The sequence below is a fragment of the Erpetoichthys calabaricus genome, chromosome 5 (genome assembly GCF_900747795.2).
Source record: "Erpetoichthys calabaricus chromosome 5, fErpCal1.3, whole genome shotgun sequence".
Classification (NCBI taxonomy): Eukaryota; Metazoa; Chordata; class Cladistia; order Polypteriformes; family Polypteridae; genus Erpetoichthys; species Erpetoichthys calabaricus.
Window position 1 is genome coordinate 225,194,996 of NC_041398.2, and position 17,143 is coordinate 225,212,138.

At 36.4% G+C, this 17,143-nt stretch overlaps 1 protein-coding gene across 1 annotated transcript in view; it reads right to left on the bottom strand.

Moving 5' to 3' along the window:
* LOC114652284 (poly [ADP-ribose] polymerase tankyrase-1) overlaps window positions 1-17,143 on the bottom strand; it is a 208,201-nt gene that overhangs the window by 38,132 nt on the left and 152,926 nt on the right. Inside the window, exons 6-13 of the mRNA XM_028802598.2 lie at window positions 15,637-15,731; window positions 11,462-11,528; window positions 8,674-8,860; window positions 7,197-7,318; window positions 6,226-6,317; window positions 6,060-6,138; window positions 3,803-3,974; window positions 3,644-3,723 (exon numbers count right to left, since the gene is read on the bottom strand). Of these exons, the coding sequence (XP_028658431.1) occupies window positions 3,644-3,723; window positions 3,803-3,974; window positions 6,060-6,138; window positions 6,226-6,317; window positions 7,197-7,318; window positions 8,674-8,860; window positions 11,462-11,528; window positions 15,637-15,731 (894 nt within the window). The remainder of the gene's footprint in view (window positions 1-3,643; window positions 3,724-3,802; window positions 3,975-6,059; window positions 6,139-6,225; window positions 6,318-7,196; window positions 7,319-8,673; window positions 8,861-11,461; window positions 11,529-15,636; window positions 15,732-17,143) is intronic.

Sequence of the window (17,143 nt, forward strand, 5' to 3'; positions counted from 1 at the left end):
AGGTGTGTGCCTTTCCAAATCATGTCCAATCAACTGAATTTACCACAGGTGGACTCCAATTAAGCTGCAGAAACATCTCAAGGATGATCAGGGGAAACAGGATGCACCTGAGCTCAATTTTCAGCTTCATGGCAAAGGCTGTGAATACTTATGTACATGTGCTTTCTCAATTTTTTTATTTTTAATAAATTTGCAAAAACCTCGAGTAAACTTTTTTCACGTTGTCATTATGGGGTGTTGTGTGTAGAATTCTGAGGAAAAAAAATGAATTTAATCCATTTTGGAATAAGGCTGTAACATAACAAAATGTGGAAAAAGTGATGCGCTGTGAATACTTTCCAGATGCACTGTATATGTCAAATATTAGTATTCCTGCAATTAGGAAGTTCAATTCTCCTGCTAAACACAAAATACAAACTCAAAATGAAAAGAAAAAGGCCACTAATACAGTTTATCCCATAACTCATAAAACATTGAATAACTCACACAAAACAAAACTATGAAGGCTGCTGTTTTAATTCCTATCTGAAATGTTTTAACATAGTGCAGAGACTCTATGCGAAGGCATGTTGCTTTTAGAGTGAGTTACTGGTTAGTGTAGTTATCTGGCCAATGACAAAGTACTAGTACATTTAGGGCACAGAATAAGTAAGCAAAAGTATGTTGTGTAATAAGCTAAGTCACTGCAGCTGTCATTTTTGTCTGCAGCTTGTCTGATATACAATGCAACAGCAAACGTTTCATGAAATTTTGCTTATCAAGGATCAGGGGCCCATTTCACCAAAGAAAGCCTTCAGTAACCTGCTTTAAGGCTGCATCTTTAAATGTTGTACTGCTTGAACTGTCATCCCAAGTAAAACCATATTATTTGCAAACAGCAGTGACATATAGTATCTTTCAGTAACTATGATGGAAACTGAATATTTTCTATAGATCCTAACCAATCACTTGCATCATCTTTGAGGAATTTCTGCCCATTCTTTACTACAGAACTTTGATTTGGGTATTCCACATTACGTATTTTTATTTCTTTAATCTATTATTTAATAGATCTGCTAGAATATTAAAAATCAATGCTATCTGATGAATGAAGAATTTCTGACAGTTGCTTCTTCCTCCTTCCACTTTCTGTATTTAGGAATGATCCTTAACTCAATGTTTTCCTATGAGTGGATCAATACCAAGACTGAGGGACAGAGAAACATCCTAGACAAAGACAAACAGACTATCATGATGACAGTGTGTCTAGGTTATTCAGAGCTTCACCAAACAAAACCTGTCAAGTCTAATAATTGCTGATTTTTTCATTCTGTCTAGTGAAGGACTTGGGTCCATAAAGATGAGAACCAGATTTTATAATAGTACTTAAACACAAACTGAAACAAGCATGAACTTAACACCTTGACCTTAGCAGTCTTTAAAAATAATTTGATGAATGCATTTTTTTAATGAATTGAATGCATGCATGTTTTTAAATATATCACTTGGGGGCTGCTGGGACATGATAAGCACTGTTGTTCTTTATATTGTTTTGATGTTTTTTCCTATGACCCTAACATGTATGAAGAAAACAAGCCATACTGAAGACTGCTGCAAAATATGTTCAAACATACTATACTTAACTGTGAATTTAAAAAAAAATACAATAAAATACGAACTTTTAACAAAGATGAAAGGACTGATTAAAAAGCTATTACAAAGATAACAAGTGTTCCAGCAATATCTGAACTGCAATCAAGATAATCTAGACTGGTGCTTTTCAAACAAACCGTATCGAACTGTTTAAATAAAAATTCAAACAAGCTCTTGTGTTTAAGTCTTTATCTGGTACTTTAAATAGTAGCATAAACTGTTAAAAATTTTGGAGCTCAAATCAATGCCGAGTTAAAATTTGAATCTTCGTCTTGTACTTATTTTACCTGATATGTTCAAAAACATCATTACTTATTTTATCTGATATGTTCAAAAACATCATTACGTTCAGTATTAATCTAAGTATGGACATCAACTTGGGAAAAGGATACAATTTTGTAATGTAAACATAATGGTTTTAAGATTATGAATTACTTATGTAGTCAGCGTCAACTGCATGTGTAGAGAGACTTAAGAATGGGATGCATGATCATCATCACCGAGTCAAGACTTTTGCATTCCCACTAAAATTGGCAAGATGCAGAACCTCTGTGGGCTGAAGAAATTTTCAAGCAGCTATGCAAGCAGGCTTGAAGGAACTCATTCTCATGTGCACCAGATCAGGTCAGGCTAGGGAGCAAGCTCTGGTACAGCGCGTTGCTGCACCCACCACACAATGAAACAGCTCGGGATTGTAGTTGGCAACTGCTCGGGCAGATACATAGTGCAGTCCCATCCGCTGGAAATTACTGCCTAGCCAGGTGTTATGTGGGTGTCCAATTAGCCTGGTCCAGTCGCTCAGGTCCTCAACAATGAGGTTCCTGTCAGCCAGATCAAGCTAGTCTGTAGTGCAATAACTGATGCTCCCTCACGATGTAGGTGGTGAACCTCATTTAGGACTCCATGAGCAACTGATTGTTCAACACAAAGCCAAACCAGCGGTACTCAAGGATTCTCCGAAGAGGCATGGTAATAAAGGAGTCCAGTCTTCATCTCAAGTCACTGGACAGAGACCATGTCTCACAACCAGATAGCAACACAGGGAGCACAATGACTCTACAAAGACTTGGACTTTTCTCCTTTTGCACATACCTTCCCTGTGACTTTATAACCACACCATGCTATCCTAACCCGTCTATTGACTTCATAGTAAGAGTCTCCAGAGACATGAATGTCACTGCCAAAGTAAACCTCGTAAGCCCGTTCCAGCAACCGCCCTGACTGTGCCTCTAAGGAATAGATGAGGATATGCGTAATGCTTTGAATCCTCTGTAAGCAGGACGTGGGTCAATATACCATTGATGGTGTGTCACTTATGCACAGATTCCTTTAACACATGCCTCCATAACTGCCCTCAGAGCCTTCACACCCATCCTTCTCATTTCTCAGTAAAGACTGGAGTTGCCATTAAACTGTGTGCTGAGACTCCTTTCGATAATATCCAGAGTGCCCTGTGAGATTAAATCCATCCTTCTGGGAACACTGGCAACACCAACACATCAATCAGCAACCTTCAGAGTCTTGTCACAGAAGGTCTCCCACAAGTCTGCAATTTCCTCACAAAGACTATATCTGGCCCAGCAAACTGTCCTCCAACTTGCAGGGAAAACTTTGGGGTTGGTAGCAGGATTGGCACTCCAGCCACCATAAAAACTTCATGCAGGTCCGAAACGGCAGACAGGACTCTTTTCTGTTATCTGCAGGAGTAGCTCTGCTGGGGGCAGATGCTCGTGTTACAAAGGGGATGGGGGAAAACCCTTGGAAGCCTCATCCTGAGAAGAGTCGAAACTGCCAGAGAGCCAATGGGATCAGGCCTATTGGGGTTCGATACTGGTGTGGTGCTAAGGCATCGCACACTGCACTAGAGCACTTGGGTCCTAATTTGAGGCAGCCCAACCGAATAGGTGTATGGAACGTACACCTTTCTTTTAACATTATTTCTTAATACACTATGACAGATATATTTATGCGCACACACAGTTTACTTAATTTTATTACAAAGATGCAATACCTTTACAGTGTCCAAATCTCCAGCTTTGGCAGCTTCCAACAATCTGTAATCAACATCGGAGTTCCGGACAGGAATGTTTTCTGGGTTATAAAAGCAGTTGATGTTATAATCAAAAATAAGCAATGGGATCACAAATATATTAACATTCTAAACACATACCATTGAGAATTTGCTGAACTGCTTCATTTCCCATCTGTGCTGCTGTGAAACCCTGAAGTGAAATAATGGCTGGGTCTGCACCATAGCTAAGTAAAAGGCGACATGTCTGGAGATGACCTGCAAGGGCTGCTCTGTGAAGTGCCGTCTGCCCCATCGTGTCAAGTGCATTTATCTAAATATATAAAACAAACATATGCATAAACCAATCAATGGAAAACTAAAATGTAAATATAACATTAAGCATAATATAAATATTCTCATTTTAAAAATAGCACAAATACACCTTCAAGACATATTTACATATGCTAATTTGATGGCTAGCTTTGAAGGGTCCAGACAATCTAACAGAAGCCAAGCACTAATCGCTACCCTGGAGGTAACCAAAATGGACAGTTATTTTCAGCAACAATCATTAGGATAAATGTCAGTAAAAACAGTATAACTTCAGCAAAGCAATACTCAAAATTATTTCAATCATTACTTATATTTATTTGAAGGAGAAACTGGGTGTAAATGTTAGATATGAAAACATACAACCTGAATGATTCAAACCAGGATCACACAGCAAGCTTCATATTAGGTGGCTATAGCTTTGGTTGTTGCAGTCTTTGTTTTCTTAAACCAGCTGAGGTGCTTGGGAGCAAAGAGGCAGTGTAAAGGTGGCAAAATATGACCAGAGTTTTCTCTTTGGCAGTCGTTTCTCTCCCTCTCCTCATCATGCTTTTTTTTTTTTTTTTTTTTTAAATCATTTTAATTTATAGTGTCATATCTTCTTATGGAAGATATTGCATCAGTCAAAAACTGGGACAACTGATATGTTCCAATGGTCTAGTTGATTGTTGAAGTTATTTTTGAAACATGTTCATTTTAGAGTCCCAAGCCTCCATTTCACAAAATTTAACAAGCATACACACACTGGTTACTTTATCTAAGCTTAAACATACACATTCTAATATACAATGACACTCCTTTAATAATTTTGCACTTGTTTTCCAAGAATTAGTCTATTTTGCATATACCCCAGAATTTTATCTACAATCTCAACACTCCTGGAAAACTACCTTATGAATACTAATGATCTAATAAGGTCATTTGTGCCTGCTTACTATTTTACTTAAAGAACATTATGACTACAGAAATTTCAGTTTATGAACGCTACAACATAATGGTCTTTGTCACATTATCTAAATAGTTTTAAAATAAAAACACCCTAAAATAAAACAATTACATGTGTTGATGTGTCATTTTCCCTTTCATAAATCTCAGTAATATGCTGCAGCAAATTTTCCAATAGCTTAGCAGGTAGATGTGGCAATTGAACAATACCAATAGCTGCTGACTAATGCCATATCTATTCCTTAATTAAAGTAAAAGTTTGATTCCCCTCAAACTAAATGATACCAGTTATATTGTTTTTGCAAAATGTACCTGGCCTAGTATTCTGTCTATGATATGACTATTCAATAGTACCGTTGGTGGCAACACAGGCAGCGGTCGAATTTACTTCAAAAACTTCAAATGTAACAAATTTATGCAGCCAATGACAGATATCTCCATCCACCAGGTGTGCAAACATGACCAAAGATAGGAGTCCTCATACATACAAAACCACTCTCCCATTCATCACACATGCTTATATCCACAAAGTCATCCTGTTGGTTTATTCAGCCATGGTCTGTGCTAAGCTCACACCAATTCTATTAAAACCTAGTGAGAAAAACTTGACAAGAGTAGCCTAGCCTTTGTAGTGGCTCTTGGCTTTTGCAAGGTTATTCTGGAGTGTAGCTGTTTTGGGGGGAAGTAATCCAAACACTGACTGGCATGTCCGTGGATCCCGGTACGGATGCTTTGTGAGTGTGCTGCTACTAATCCCTGGTAAGGTCAAAGCTGACTAGGTATTTTTGCTTTGTATTTAAGATTGTTTGCTGATTAAATGGTTAAAGTAATTTTTGTGAACATCTTTTATCACAATAAAATAATGCCTCAAAACTGTGCAATGTTCTGAAATAATTTTGAGTAACACTCTGGGAAGTGGGTGAAGGTGGAAAACCATGGCCCAAGAGAGTAAAGAAATAAACGGGCAAAGTCAATATAATGCAACATGCCTGCAAGGAAAGAATACCATTGCTTGAGAGAGGTAAACACTTTGTATATACTAGGTGGTCTTTAAAGAACTAGCCGAGGCCAGAGAAAGCTATTAAGAATCTACAACATCTTGCATAAAAATGTAATATTAAAAAAAAAAAGATGTACATACTTTAGCTCCATGTTTCTGCAGTACTTCCATTATGTCATTGTGTGCTCTCTCTGCTGCAACGTGCAAAGGGGTCATAAAGCTGTGGAAAGCAAGCCCATTGTTAGAGATAGGTTGTTAATTGCAGTTATATCCCTTCACAACCCTTTCATGACCTTTTCACACTTACTCCTTGTTTTTTTCATTGACATTAGCACCTTTCCGGAGGAGTAGTTCTGCTACCTGCTTCCTTTTAGGATGTGGAGATGCTACTGCACAATGCTGAAAGAAACAGATAAAAAAAGTTTGCAGAACATAAGAAAAAGACGATATAATAAGAATTATTTTTATGAACTTTCAGCTATTCATCCATTTTCATACTTACTTATCCCTGCCTAGATATATTTCCAGGACATTTACATTTTTTATAATTTAGTTTTTTATATTTTATCTTATTTTTCAAATCATTACTGCCGTTTCTCATTTATAGCATATTAACTTTTTATTTATGTGTTTCAGAGTCTTGAAAACCCCTATAAAAAGATAATATTTACAATAGAAAAGACAGTTTAAACATTCATGTTCAAGTTTTATTTGCAATACTTAACAATAAAAAGATAATATTTACAATAGAAAAGACAGTTTAAACATTCATGTTCAAGTTTTATTTGCAATACTTAACAAACATATTCAAACTTTCACTATTCACTCATTAATAAATAAAAGTCATACCAAATATTCTGAATCAACTTAAAGCATGTTGAAAAACATACAGACACAGACCCTTGAGACAACACCTCCTACAATATTATTTTTACTTTTTTCTTTTGGATATCATTCATTTCATTACTTCTATGGTAAACTGCACAAAATACATGTTATATAAACTTGGAATTCTAAGACAGGAACAACTCAAGCTGGCCAATCAGATTCAACAGGATCCAAAATGATCCCAACTGTGTCGACACAGGCCTTGATGAACTCAATGTCCTCAGCAGCACAAAAGACCCAAGCAACACATGTCACACCAACTCTAGCCAAGCTGTGAGCCAAGCTGGTAATGTTACTTCACTGCTGCACTCTTCAACAACTTCCTAATTCTCAATTCCAACATGGTGCATGTAACTGTAATTAATTATTAAGAAAAAATATACAACTTACAAGAGCAGTTTCATTAGACTGTGGATGCTTGAAGTTTATGATCTCCAAAGCAAGAGACTTTTTTACTTTTGCTAAATCAGATTCTCTAGCTGCTTGGAGCAATGAATGACCTTTGAATTCATCTGTAAGGAAACAAAATTATATAGCACTGAAACCAAGTACATGAAAAATACACTATATCCATATATTTAACCACTAACATTATTTTCTAGAAACTCCAGCAAACCCTCTGATGAAAGTACTGATGACCTTGGAGGTGTTGAACTTGGTTTAATTCTTTTAAACTAAGACCTTTTGCTTTAAACTAAAGTGTTAAAATGTTAATGAGGAATTTGAATGGGGAACATTGCACCTTTAAATTGTTTGTGGCATACACTAGAGACAACTAAAGTCTGAGCATTTCTTCTCTGTAGGGAAGGTGGTAATCGTCATATAATTGAGTACCTGTTAGTTAACTGAACATATAAAACATTAATTCTATTACTAGTGGTTAATGCAGTTCTTATGAAAATATTAAGATTATCTTTAATGCAATTTTAAATAGCTGTAAACGGTATTCAATTTTGATTGTAACAAAGAAATAAAGGGACACTGATTATTGATAGAAAATTAGGAACTGTTGGAGATCATCAACTGCTCATATACTGTATTTATGCAGAGCCATTGAAACTCATGCAGTCTTTTCAGAGAAATGTAATCACTAAAACCAAATCCATAAAAGTTCATAACATAAACTGGGAAGCACCATATTAACATTGTAATGAATTCAGTCATTTTTCATCTAAGAACAATTAACATTAAAAAAAATCAAAGAATACAAAACAATATTAAATATGACTCAGAATATAGAAAACTATGCTTGTTTTTCCTCAAGTTAATTGATGAAACTTTAAACTGTTCCAATTACCTTCAACCCTTAAAAAATTGTCATACATATTTCAATGTTGAATTCAAAAGTTAAGTTTAGAATAATTTTCACTGTAATGCACAAATTACTATATTATGTGCAAAGACATCAGTTTAGTACATAGCACACTTCCCTTGGCAGAAATCACAGCTTCCAAGTATTACCTGTAGCCAGCAATGAGTTCCTCTGTTCTTGTCTCAGAAATTATTCATTAAAAATTCAAACATATTCTCAGGCCTCCTCAGTTTACCAAAAAATTTCAATTTCCAAGACCTCCTCCATTTTATTCTTTCATAGTATTGTACAATTTATTTTCAGGTATACTTTCAATCATTATCGTGCAGAAAAAAAAGGAACAGCTTCTAAGATTCATTTACTAATGTAAGAATTATAATAATGCCCAACAAATGCCAATCGAATAGATTTTCCTAAATACACCTATTCACTTTGACATGCTATCACTAAGCCTTTTAACAAGGACCTTCAAACCTGTAATAATGAGTTCTGCCAAAACACAGGCAGTCACCACGGATCACTTTCAAGAAACATTATAAAATATTTTGTACTTACAAGTTAGTCTCTCCTTCAGCTCTGGTGTTGGAGCCATATCAACTGCACTCTTCCCATGACAATTGACCAGAGTTGGGTCAGCACCATGACTTAAAAGCAAAGAGCAGACTTCAACTCGATTTTTAGAAGCTGCTTCATGCAAGGGAGTGAACTGCCAGAGATCCATTGCATTGACACAAGCCCCATGCTGTAAAGAGAATAAATATTTAAAAACCAAGCCACATTATTAAAAAAAAAAAAAAAACAAACAAAAAAAAAATGATCACACTACATAATATTTGAATTACTAATTCAATTCAGCATTCTTGGAAAATATTTATTAATGTTTAACATTATCACTTTTAGCACTGGCAATAAACACATTTGTTCTCATTCTACAAACACAATCAAGTGTATGATTAAAATTAGAGATACCATTCTTAACATTTAATATAAACACTACAACTAAAGTGATCAGCTAAAAACAAATGCAAAAAATATCGATTTCCATCCAAAAATGAAGTGTCAGAATAATAAGCACAAATATTTAGTACTTTATCGATCCTTTAAGTAGGTTGAGATTAGAGTTATGCAACTTTAGTGCTCTTCAAAAACAATACTTGCAGATTGGATCATGTCCTGGACACATTTTGGACAATTTTAAAGTTTTTTTTTTTAGCTGAATTATTGAGTGCTTTGCATAAATACAGCTAAAGTGTACTCTACGTATGGCTGACTTCCATTCCACCTCTGAGATATTAACTGAAAGGTCCTTCCGGGAAGATTGTTTGAGATTTTTTTTTTTAATAATATGTATTTAAGATGCTGTCTGAATCTTCAAGACTAATCACTATTTCCTCTGGAATAGTAATGTGTGGGATGCATGAGATTGATTTTTTTTCCATGCTGTTATTAAAATTGTGTTGAAAAAGATCTTTATATTTGTGATGTTTACAAATTTAAACATTTGTGATGTGATGTTTAGACATTTAAACTGTTTTGATAAAATGAATGGATTGATTTCCAATCTAGCATGGTGTTCTAGAAAGTTCCCTGGAAAAGGCACACTTTTATTTAAATTAATTTTTAGTCCAGATGCTTTTTGAAATTCTGATAATGCATTAAGGACTAATGGTAAAAATATTTGTGGGTCTGATATATAAAATACCATATCATCTGCGTATAGTGATTTTCTGTGCAAGTCCTTCTCTGATAATCCCCTTTACCTCTGATGTATTACAAAAATGAATGACCAATAGCTCAATAGCTTTTACAAAAGCAATGAAGAAAGAGTTCTCTTGTAGAGAAACACATTTTAGTTTGAAGTATTTCAAGTTCATGTTGTTTATTCAAACTGAGGCTTCTGGACTAGTATAAAGTGATTTTATCCAATCAGATACATTTGGACCAAACCCGAATTTGTGCAGTGTGGTGTGCAAAAATTCCCATTCGACTCTGTCAAATGCTTTCCTGCATTCAAACATGATAGGATCTCTGGTGTGTTAGCTTCAAAACCTTCAGCGTCTGTTTAATCTAGTATATTCAAACAAAATCTTAGTGTCTACCTTTAATGAATCCGGTTTGGTCATTTGATATTACAGAAGGAAGCACTTTCTACATCCTTTTAGCTAACTTTGGAAAGTATCTTAACGTCACTATTCAGAAGTAAAATAGGTTTGCATGATGTACCTATAGTATTAAGTCCTTATTTTTCTTTGGCAATTAATGCTTGGCAAAAAGCTAGTGGTAAAATATTGTTGCCTCTAGCTTCTATTAATGATGCTAACAATAATGGAGCAAACTCAGTTTAATTTCTTTAATGAACTCCAACTGGGCAGCCATCAGGGCCTGCTGCTTTCCCACTCTGGAGTGAGTTTAAAGCATCCAGTAATTCTGACAGTTTTAAAGGTATGTCAAGTTCTTCTGCACTAAGAGTATCCAGCTGTGGTATTTGTATTGTGTCGAAAAAACTCACACTATGTCTCATCTTCGTTAAAAACTGAGTGGAACATAAGGACTTACAGTACTTCTTAAATGTAAAAGGAATTAAAATTAAAAAAGGAATATTTTTATGGTGAGGAAACCTCTGAGGATGTGTTAGTATCTAAACCATAACTGATTTGTTTGCAGATGAATTCAGTAAAGTTCACATCTGCTAAAACAGGGGATAAGACACCACTTACATTAAGATTTTGTAGGGCATAATAATTCCAGCTCCAAGATCAGAAGAGAGATAACAATAGTGTTGCACTTACAATATTTGAAAATAGGCAATATATCATTACTGATGAAAAAATAATCAGCTCTTGTGTAGCTATGATGTACTGGAAAGAAAGAAGAAAAAGGAACAATCCTTTCAATGTGGAAGTAAGAATCCCATGGATTTGATAAGTTGAGACCATTACAAACTGTGTGATTGCTGTTGCGGTATTAGATGTTACTGTCACTGTAGCCCATTCTATCACAATCTCAATTTTAAACGCAATTAAACTCTATAGATTATAATTTTATGAGTTCTCATATTGAGAATTGATGCATATACATTTTGAATACATTTTCAATCATCAACATTAGGTGCATAAATATTTATCAAAATTATTTTAGAATTAAAAGAATTACCCATGACCATAACATAGTAACTGATCCCGAAAGGCACTATGTCAGATTCGATAATGTATACTTCAACTGTATCAATGTGAATCATGTTTTAATATAAAAGCAAGAAAAAACTGAATGTAAGTGAAAGTACAACTAATTAATTACAATTTTTTATTGTTCATAATTAACAAATGTCCAAAGCTCCACTTACCTTAAGCAACAGCTCTGTAACTTCATAATGCCCATAGGAGCAGGCATTGTGAAGAGGAACAAGGCCACTGCAAAAAAAAAAAAAAAAACAGCAAGTTTTTAAAACTGGATACAGCTAGACCATATAAAATATTTGTGAATAAATATAAGCAACTTCCTCATGTTTATTTTTCTTACATCACCAAAAATAAACAGCAGATAAAAACAATCTTTGCAAATCTCCCATATACAATATGTGAAATTAATTAACCAGTGCATATATTAAAATGGTTTAGAGGAAAATATACAATTAAGGTTTAGGTTTATTTGTCATATATAGGTTAACACAGGGTCAACATTCAATGAAATGTGTATGACGAGAAAAACAAGTCACTCAGCCTAGATCTAATAAAGCTAAAAAAATAATTTAAAAAAATTACAAGTTAAAAATAGACAAGCCATATAAAATAAAATATGTAAATTTTAAAAGAAGTTATAGAGCAATATGAGTTGAATGAGCAGCAAGTACAAATGACAGTTATTGCACAGATAATGTTTTATGAGTACAGATGCATATTCCATAAAGTGCAGATGCATGTTCCAGTCAGTATTCAGAGTGTGTGCAGGTACAGTTTGTGTGTGAGTATTGCAATGTAGATGTAATGCAATGTAGGTGTAATGTAAGTGTATATAAGTGTTCAGGTGTTGCTGTTGAGGAGTCGAATGGCCTGGTGGTAAAAACTGTTCTTAAGTCTTGTAGTCTGAGCAGCCAGACTCCTGTATCGTCTGCTAGATGGTAACAAGGAGAACAGCTGGCGTGCTGGATGGCTGTGGTCCTTTATGATGCTGCTTGTCTTACGCAAGCACCGATGGAGGTAAATGTCTTCAATGGCAGGAAGACTCTTGCCTGTGATGTGCTCTGCTGCCTTCACCATTCTCTGTAGTAATTTCCGGCTTCTGGCAGACCAGCTCCCATACCAGACGGTAATGCAGCCCGTCAGCAGACTTTCGACCACACTCCTGTAAAAGTTTGAGGTGATGTTGGCATTCATGCCAAACTTCCTCAGCCTCCTCAGGAAGTAGACCGCTGGCGAGCTTGAAGCTGTTAACCCTTTCAACTTCTACGCCGCTGATGTAGATGGCCTGGTGTTCTCTGCCTTGCTGTTTCCGATAGTCCACGATCATCTCCTTGGTTTTGCTGACGTTAAGAGACAAGTTGTTATCCAGGCACCAATTACTCAATGCCAGCACCTCCTCTCTGTAGGCCGTCTCATCGTTGTCAGTGATAAGGCCTATGATGGTTGTGTCGTCTGCAAACTTGATGATGGTGTTTGTGCTATGTTTTGCAACACAGACGTGGGTGAACAAGGAATACAAGAGGGGGCTCCTGTGTTTAAAATGAGGGATGAGAACGTGTGTTTGCCGACTCTCACCACCTGGGGCCTGTTTGTGAGGAAAGAGAAAATCCATCTGCAGATGGTCGTCCCCAACCCAAGGTCGTCAAGCTTCAAGACGAGTTTTGAGGGGATGATGGTGTTGAATGCCGAGCTGTAATCTATGAACATCATTCTTACATATGTATTTCCTCTTTCCAGGTGGGTGAGGGCAGTGTTTATTGTTAGCGAAATGGCATCCTCTGTAGATTTGTTTGCTCTGTAAGCAAATTGGAGAGGATCCAGCGTGTCGGGGAGGGAGGAGCAGATGTAACCTTTGACCAGTTGCTCGAAGCACTTCATAGTGACCGATGTCAGTGCAACCGGGCGATAGTCAATCAGACAGGAGACCACCGGTTTCTTTGGGACAGGAATGATGGTGGATGCCTTGAAGGAAGTGGGGACCACTGACTGCCTCAGGGAGAGATTGAAGATGTTGGTGAACACACCTGCTAGCTGGTCAGCACACGCCCTGAGGGCACGGCCTGGGATGCCATCTGGTCCCGGAGCTTTCCGAGGATTGACCTTTTTGAAGGACCTTCTCACGTCAGACGTTTCAAGGATCAGAGTGACAGACTCACTGCCCCCTTGAGGATATAGCACCTGTTCTTTGTTGGCTGCATCAAAACGAGCATAGAAAGTGTTGAGCTCATCTGCAAGACATGCAGTGGGCTGAACACTGACTGTTTTTCTTTTTATAGTCAGTAATGCAGCACAGTCCATTCCACAGGCGCTTGGTGTCAAACCTGTGATAGCTTGACTCCACTTTGTCCCTGTAGTCCCGTTTGGCCTTCTTGATGGACCTCCGGAGGTCGTATCTGGCTGCTTTGTATGCACCAGAGTCCCCTGAGCCAAAGGCAGAGGTCCGCGCCTTGAGCTTAGCCCGAATATCCCTATTTACCCAGGGTTTCTGGTTAGGATATATGCAAATGGAGGTTTTAGTGACAACATCGTCAATGCACTTGCTGATAACCTGTGACAGAGTCTGTGAATTCACTGATGTTGCCATCAGCTGCATCCTCAAAAATCTGCCAATCAGTTGTTTCAAAGCAGTCCTGTAAGACCCCCTCAGCTTCACTGTCCCATTTGTAGATGTCCCTGTAAACCGGTTTTTCCTGTTTAAGTCTTTGTTTATATGCAGACAGCAGCAATATAGAGCAATGGTCTGCTTTTCCAAAAGCTGGTCGAGGGAGGGATTTGTAGGAGTCCTTGAATAAGGTGTAACAATGATCCAGTGTTTGATCACCTCTTGTGGGGGGAGAGATGTGCTGATAGTATTTAGGGAGAACTTTCTTCATGTTTGCTCTGTTGAAGTCTCCCAACACAATAAATGCTGCTTCTGAGTTAGCGTTCTCTAGTCCACTGATAACATCATACAGTTCATCCATAGCCAAAGCTTTATCAGCTTGTGGAGGGATGTAAACAACTGAAAGGAGAACTGAACTGAACTCCCTCGGGAGGTAAAAGGGTCTAACTTTAATGGTCAGCAGCTCGAGAACCGGTGAGCAGTGCGTTTTTAAGACACACACATCCGTAGCCCACGATATAATGGTAAATATATTCCAGTTTTATTATACTGATACAGGCTGTGTATCCCTAATTATAAATTCCAAAATCCAAAACGTTGGACATGACCCCAAATGGAAAATTCAACACCAAGGGTCTCTTTTATAAAACTTTGTTTGGATTTACGTGTGAAATAATACATAAGGCAAAAAGTGAATGTGAATAACAAATATGTAGATCCAAAATGGATTTATTCTTTCAGAGGAGGATGGGGGTCCCCCGTTAAGCTTAGAGCGCCATGAAGCAATAACACATGATCAACACATGATCAAAAATACATGTGTATGTTGGCTTTGGGGTTTTGTTTCCCATGAAGCATCGAGTGCCGCTAAGCAACAAAACTCAGTTAATGAGCTTTGTCCCACATAAAGCGACACAATAACACCTGTGCAGCAGTTAAAAAATGCTGAGCAACACCATTAAAATTGCAGTTTGTGTTAATGGATTTGTATCTGCTTACAGCTAACAGCAGCAGCATCATTCACACTAGCTACCCTTACTGTAGTATTAGTTCAGTAAATTGCTCCACAAATATTAGGAATAACATAAACTGCTGCAAGTAACCTTTTTATATTGGCAAAACATTTATGTTTTACGCATGCACACCCACACCGCGCAAAAACTGAACGTAGTGCCACATCTGTTGTTTAATGTCTTCCAACACAGTGGGCATAAGAGAGTTAAGATTGGCTGAGATATTCCTAATCTGTTGGCCAGTTCTCTGAGAGGTGACAACAGGTAGCTGATATAAACTGATGAAAAACCAAAAAAGTTCTTTAGTACAAACACACAACGTCCCTCTTAAAATACATCATATTCATCACTTTTAAGGTTTAATATGTTTTCACATCAATGTACATTATAATAATGGCCCGGTGATATTATTTATTATACGTGTGAGTCGTTATTTAGCTGATTTGGCTGCATTTCCCTATTTGATCAAGGGTGTCCCCAAGACACCTCATTATGCATATGCAAACATTCCAAAATCTGAAAGTCAGGCATTTGTTATCAGGGACACTCAACCTGCACTAAATAATCATTATGACAGATGAAAATGTACATACAATGACCTGGACAGAAGTGTATCAAGGCATATCAATGGTCTTATGAAACATGTCTCATGTGGTCACAAGACTTAGCTTCTAAAAACAGTTTTTAAAAGTGATAAAATAAAAAGCATCTAAAAAATGTATACCCTTTATCTTTAGCATGCACATCAGCACCATGCTGCAGAAGGAGCTGGACGATTCTCACTCTGTTATACCCAGCAGCTAGATGCAGAGGTGTAGACTGAAAGAGAAAACAGGTAGCATTACAAAGTAACAAAAAACAGTAATATCTTATGATTCACTCACTACCAGAGGAAAAAAAAAACAGCCATGAAAAACATAAGAGTGATGAGCAAAATATAAAAAAACACTTATCTTTTTGGTCTTGAAACAGTCTGAAACTGCACATAAAAATATATTTTGCAGAGGACAATGGTCTCCTCATTCATTGTCTCAATACCACTAAAAACCTTTACATTTTTTTGTTTAAGTATACAGACCAATTTTGAGTGTATAGATAGCATGAAAAGGGCAAACTCTTCTCAAAACTTTAAACTACAACAAAATCTTCCAGCAAACCAAAAATATTTATTTTAGAGACAAACACAAACGAAACAAAACCACAAAAACAAAATATGCATATGCTGATAGATATATAGAAAAACATGCTGTGATCTGAGTGTTAAAGTATAACAATTGATTTGAATATTTTGTAAAAAGTGCTGTAGACATTTAAGATGAACACCTAAAGGACTGAGCGTAACTGTATAGCAAACAAGACCATGTTAAGTCATTGTTCTGAATTGTACTGATATTAATCAAATATAAAGGAATGCAAATAAAGGACAAAAGGCACAAACTATTCTGAACAATTAACAAAATACTAGAATGGTTTCATATAATTTCTTTCTTGAACTGGCTTGAAAAAATAATCCACCATCCCATCTGGGCAGCTTTAGATACATAATGTACTTCCTTGGCCCTACTCCTGGTTTTACTGTTGTGGTAGAAATTACACTCACTACATTGTTTCCATTTACTACTCTCCACTCCTCATATATGTCCCAAGTGGATCTGAAAAAAGATGAACACTTGAAGGCACAGATCAAATTTTATATTTGGTTATTCTTTGCAAATGTGCTCTTAACACTTTGAAATGTTTTATATTCAACTACATTCATTTACTAGATCTCATTTTACTATAAATTAATCTAGCCCTTAATTTATACTTAGAGATAAGTTAAGAAGCCAAAAACGTGATATTCTAAAATATTAAGACATGTTTTAGAAATGCTCACAGTTAAGATGTGATATTTGCATTTCGCCCCTTATATTTTGGGTAAGCCAAAGAAAGAAAGAAAAAAACAATAATTCTGGCATAACCTGTTTTCTATATCCAAAAGAAGAATGCATTTTTATGTTTATGAATGAATAAAAACTAATAAGTTAAAAGAAAAAAGGAAATACGACAGGGCACCCCAAGCTTTCAGTAAATATAAACAAGTGACAATTTATTACATGGACTTCTCACAATAATTCACTGGTAAGGATTTATTTGGGTTTGTTTACGCAGCCCTGATGCAATGTGTCTATCCTCCTGAACAGTTTACTTAGAACTTATTTTAAACAAGATCACAAGGAATTACTTGAATA